General features: G+C 31.6%; 1 protein-coding gene across 1 annotated transcript in view; it reads right to left on the reverse strand.

The window, feature by feature from the left end:
* Positions 1–1823: 1823 nt before the first annotated feature.
* Positions 1824–5898, reverse strand: part of LOC106099943 — an 11608-nt gene continuing 7533 nt past the window's right edge. The window contains exon 5 of the mRNA XM_013278636.1: positions 1824–1877. Coding sequence (XP_013134090.1) covers positions 1824–1877 — 54 coding nt within the window. The remainder of the gene's footprint in view (positions 1878–5898) is intronic.

Here is a 5898-nt window from a genome sequence, read left to right on the forward strand (position 1 = left end):
AGCGTCAACAAGCTACAGCCACCTTACTACTTCGTGCTGCAAAACGCGAGCTGAACTGTTCGTTTCTAACAGATTATTAAGTTCATAAAGTGCTTAGCTATTTAGTTGTAGGTATTTTAGGTGTATTTAATAAATAAATATCATTTTATATTGCAATTCTGTGATAGAAAGTGCGCGCTAGACGTATAATGGTTTTGAAAATGTAAACTGTTTCGTTTAAAGAAAACATTCCACAAAGATAAGAGTATGCTCCTTTTATGGGTTTAATGTTTTCATACTGACATCGTACTGGTAACATATATCCCAGCCCAGTGCTATCAGATAAAAAAAAAAACTTGGAAAAGGATAATATTATTATTAATATTGCATAGTTTATATCGAGCTGTACATTTAACTTTAGTTCCTAAAAGTATAAATTATTTTTTTTAAATATGGCATTTTTATTATCAAACTCCATCTAACATTAATATTTTAAAAAGTAAAAAAACCATGCGAGCTCATTTCATTATTCCATTGAAATGAGAGAGTTTCTCTGTAGCAGGTAATTTAATACAAAGTTCATTCGTCAAACTTGAATCTCGGCTTGTTACCGTTTCTCGGAGCGGGCGAAAAAAATACGTAAATACAAGCTTTCATCAGCGATTCCGCGTAGAATAAAAATATAGTAAGTAGCCTATGTGTTCTACCAGGCAATACTCTACATCTGTACCAAATTTCATCGAGATCCGTTCAGCAGTTTAGGCTATAAACTGTGACATTATTATTCGTTTTAACAATTTAATTATTAATGTAAAGAATGTCAATAAAGTTACCTAAGCTTAGCTTAAGTCAGTACTAAAGTTCCTAATAAAATTCGTACGTGTCGTCATTTAGTATAAAGTCCAATAAACTGAAAGAAAAAGTACATCAATTGGTCATTTGTAATTGAATACAAAATTCATTTATCACGAACGTCCGAAGCCGACTTCGAAACCAATTCATCAAGACGAATGGAAATCGAAATAAAAACAAACGTTTGATCACGATAATCTTATTTTATTACCGTCTTATTTCATCCCCTATTTATTTAAATACTTGTATATTTATTGTGTCTATCTGATATTAAAAATTGTATTTTGCTAACATTATAAATGCGAAAGTTTAGATGTATGTTTGTTAGAGTTTGTAGCCTAAACTGCTGAACGGATCACGATTAAATTTGGCATACATATATCCCCTATAGGGGATAGTCTAAAAGATCACATTCTTTTGTTATTTTAATTCCACGCAAACGGAGTCGCGGAAAACTAGTAAAACGTAAATTCCTCTCTCAGTCATAAACTGTAATCTATGGGTAAAAAATAAATGCGAATAAAATTGCCAAAGTTAAGACAAGTTTTGGGTCTGGCTGATATTTAATATGCTGTTAACACAAACTGTTTTATTTACAGTTGACTGCAGCCGGTGTATAGAATTCCCACAAACTATTGTAGTTGTTGTACCGAATTACTTCACATTTATCAATGTGAAAGATTATTGAACTCGAATGTTCCTTTAAAATATAAAAAAAAAACTATAAAATCATAAACTTATATCCACGATGTTAAAGTACATTTCATTTCTATAAAAATATATAAAAAGCAGCTGTTGCTCGCAACTTGATCCCCGTGAAATTAAAAAAATATACAAGATATAGCCTATGTTACTCGTAGATAAATTACAATTCTAACGGTGGGAGAATTTTAAAATTAACCACGTAATTTTTAAGTTACTTCAATACATACAAAAATACAAACCTTTCCTCTTTATAATATTAGTATAGGTAAATGGCGTAGACGCAATCTTTAAATAATAGTTTCGTTCTTAATCTCAATGATCTGATCTTCGAATTGGCTGAGCTTGGAACAAAAAAAAACTAAAAAAATATGTTTATCTAGGGCGACCAAATCCGGGCTTAAGGTTACAAGTAAAAATTGAAAGTGATAGTCCCGGTTTGAGTAGATTTGCCCTGAGGGAAATGACTTCGGTTCATACGACAGGGTCGAGTTTTTTGTATGTACTATAAAATTGTTTTACATAATGAGAATTGGAGGCGCGAAGGGTCACAGGAGATGATACAATTTTTTTTTATCAATTTGCTTACTAGAAATAGAGATAATTATATAACTAAGAACTAACTTTCGAATGAGAATCCGTCCGCGTGTAATTAAAAAAACAAAAGTATGTTGCCTATGTTTTCATCTACATCCCAAATTTCATCAAAATCCGTTCAGCTGTTTAGTCTACGTATCCTAACAAACATCCATAGATCTAAACTTTTGAATTTGTAATACTAGTATGATCACATAAACAATTTTTATATTGTTGAAAATATATCAATTTCATTATCTTATATGTATTGTATTTTACAATGTTTTAAATTTACTCCGAGTGCAAATTGTATTAAACGATTTAAAAGACCACGAATTGCTTCCAAAATAAATAACAGTCAATAATTCACGTTGTCTCCCATTGTTCGGCGAGTCCCGGCCCCGAGGGAAATTACTACAAGCGTGTGCAGCACAATAGCAGTACCAACTGCCGGAAAACCACACGAAATGCAGTTACACGCTTTTGTTTGAGACGCATACTAATCTAAAACGCACTATCTTATTTATTTTAATTTAAAAATTGTATTTAACATTTATTAACAATTCGGAAACTATTAAATAACGTTTTATAAGACTTTCTTTAATATTATGTAGGGGTAAAAAGTAGAGATAAATTTTAACCCCAGCATCGTGTAACTCCGTATCCATTTATATGTATAACCGGAAGGCTTCGTGTAATTGCAAGGGGTCCGTTACAAGCCTCATTCGTTGTTCTAAATGAGCTAACCCAAACGTTACTCTGTTCCACCCTTGACGTACTGCACGCTCCAAACGACATTGCGGAAATTAAACTATCTTGTTAACTGCTCTACGTCTACCTTGAAAGATATAGTAACATTTTACCTTAAAATATGAAGAGGAATGTAGTAAATTATTGTACAATATAACCTATAATTTAAGTTAGCTGTCATTAGAAATTCTGATTAAATAATGAAAACAATTTGATAGAATTTTTCAACAACTTTTTTTATTTTTTTAATAAAAAGGTTGTTAATCGTTAATTCTCTTTTTTTTACGTGAGCCGATTAAAAACGCGTGTAAACATCGGACACAGTTACACAGACGAGGTCATTTTTGGCAGAATTTTAATTTATATGTCGCGCATGAATTGCTTTCGGGAAACCAAACACTGCATCAATAACCGACCACAGTTTGATTTATGATTGAAGCGTAAAATAGATTAAAGTTACAATAAATTTTGGAATTTCGCTTTTTTGTTTATTTTCCGATTAATTCCTAATGCAGGAAATTATCACAAAATAGTAAACTAACTTTGGCCTGCGACTCCGTCCGCGTGGAATTAAAAAAAAGTGGCCTATGTGTTTTTTCAGACTATCCTATACGTCTATGCCTTTCATTGAGATTCGCTAAACCGTTTAGGCTACAAACTCTAACAAACATCAATTTAATGCTTAATCAAAACCTTAGTGAAGTTTTCTTTCTAAATCATAAGTCTAGTAGTTAACGACTTTAAAAACCCACCACTGTTAGCCGATTCAGATAGCTTAAAAATGACGTCACTGTCATAAGAGAACAAAATCTGATATTTCCATCACGTGTTTTACACGTTGGATTGTGATCAATTTACAATTTGGCAGAACGAGCCCTAAGTGTTTAATTTTTATAGCATCCGTGAAATCAGAAGTATTTAAGAAATACTTATCTAAGAGGGGTGTTATTTTGAAATAAATACACCGGCATGGTTATAATATGTATATTCTCATTTAATATAAAAAATTATAGATATATCCACATTTATTTACAAAATAAGTAGATGGCGAAGTTGCATCCCTTGACTTGCGGAAACCGAGACAACACAGCTGACGTCAGAGACATCTGACGTCACGTCCTAATACTGCAGGCGTCGCGTCGCGTTCGACGCACATGGCTGACAACTGACAGCTGTCATGTTGACATGTGTCAAAATAAATTTTAAGGTATTATAATAAAAAAAGTTGGAAATAAATTAGGCCATATTTTTTTTGCTTTGTGCCTTATTGACCATTTCATAAGATTTACATATATTATGTCAATTCTTTATTTATAAATTTTATTTCATTTTTTTAACAGTCTAATAACAATATTAACCATGCAATAATAACAATATTTTGTAATAAATCTATTGAAAGTACTGATTTAATCTAAAGTTTAGTACTATGACAGCTGTCAGTTGTCAAAAATTGACTTTGGGTGAAAAGACTTGACACAAACATAATTTTAATAAATTCTCTAAGATACTATGCAGTTGTTGACCAATATATACTCTGAAACTTAAAGATTTCGTATATTTAGTTTGTGCTAAAAATTAAAAATTACTTTTATTTCTTATAGACTTTTTAAGGAGACAACTACATAGGACCTTTTCCAGACTAGACGAAAACAAATAATGTTGAGGGTTTCTGACTGTATTCACATCTGATTGGACAAATTCCATATTGCCAGATTTAATTATTTAATTGGAACATTTTATTGCTTCAACGTTACATAACACACAAGTTCAATAACAGTAAAATTCCCTCACAATTTTTAAAATATAAGAAGGTGTCAAAGGACACAAGGCACATAATACATTAAATGCATCCAAACGGGATGCGAAAAAACATATATACATAGGTCGAATTCTAATGAAATTATGTACAAGACAATAAGCCACATTTCATATATCGATACTACCTCGATAGTGAAATAAACTTAAAAAATCGATTAATTAAAAAAATCGATACAGGCTTTAAAAATGAGAATAAAACTCTGCTATGTAAAATAGCACATATCGGCGAAGAAATTAAAAGATATGTGTGAAGTCAACCAACCCGCACTTGGCCAGCGTGGTTGACTAAGGCCTAGTCACCCTTACTTGGGGTAGGCTCCGAGCCCCTCGGTGGGGACGTATAGCGAGCTGGTGATGATGTAAAATAGATGTTTTTGTTTGATTTTTTTAAATATAAATAGAAAAAGTTGTCATTGACTTATCAGTAACATGTAAATATTTGAAAAAAAATATTCATGATTGTCTAAATATCGATGAAAATCAAATGTGACTTATTTTTGGCCCTGCTTTAGATAATGGAGCTGAGATATTACATACTAAATACGTCAGATCTAAAATAAAATCCAATTGCACCGCAATGTCCTTCTGGACACATAAATTCTTTATGTACTTTAAACCTTAACATAAATGTTAAATAAAAAAAAATTATATAACCTTAAATGCGTGCGACACCGCCCTTTATTTCTACGATTGTACATAGTTTTTTACAAAAAACCGCGGCCGAAGCCTTTACAAAAACGTCATGATATGTACACTATGTATTTATATACTTAAACTAAACTAAGTGATCACTGAACTCTCTGTCTTTTTACAAACTAACGTCTATGCTCTAAATTTTAGAGCACCTCAAATATACACGACCATTAATTATTGCCATCAAAATAAGATATACGGAATTCATTTCCTAAAATTCATCGAAACATTCAAGTAAAGTTCTATTATTTATTTGCATTAAAACAAACTGTCAGAATGTATTAATAAATCGGCCATTTTGAAATCAATTTAAAGTTACAAATACAAATTGACAATAGATTTCATTATTTCATTGATTTTTTTACAAACAAAATAAAGAATGTCCTAGGCCAAACTATTGCTTTGCAAATGCCTTCAAAAATCCATCAAATTCCATCAATAACATCCAATGGCGCGGATTTAAATTCTTCCACATGCGATATAGTACCGATTTAAGGGTTACTAACGGCCTGGGCGAGATTTTACGAC

The sequence above is a fragment of the Papilio polytes genome, unplaced genomic scaffold (genome assembly GCF_000836215.1).
Source record: "Papilio polytes unplaced genomic scaffold, Ppol_1.0 DF824091.1, whole genome shotgun sequence".
Classification (NCBI taxonomy): domain Eukaryota; kingdom Metazoa; phylum Arthropoda; class Insecta; order Lepidoptera; family Papilionidae; genus Papilio; species Papilio polytes.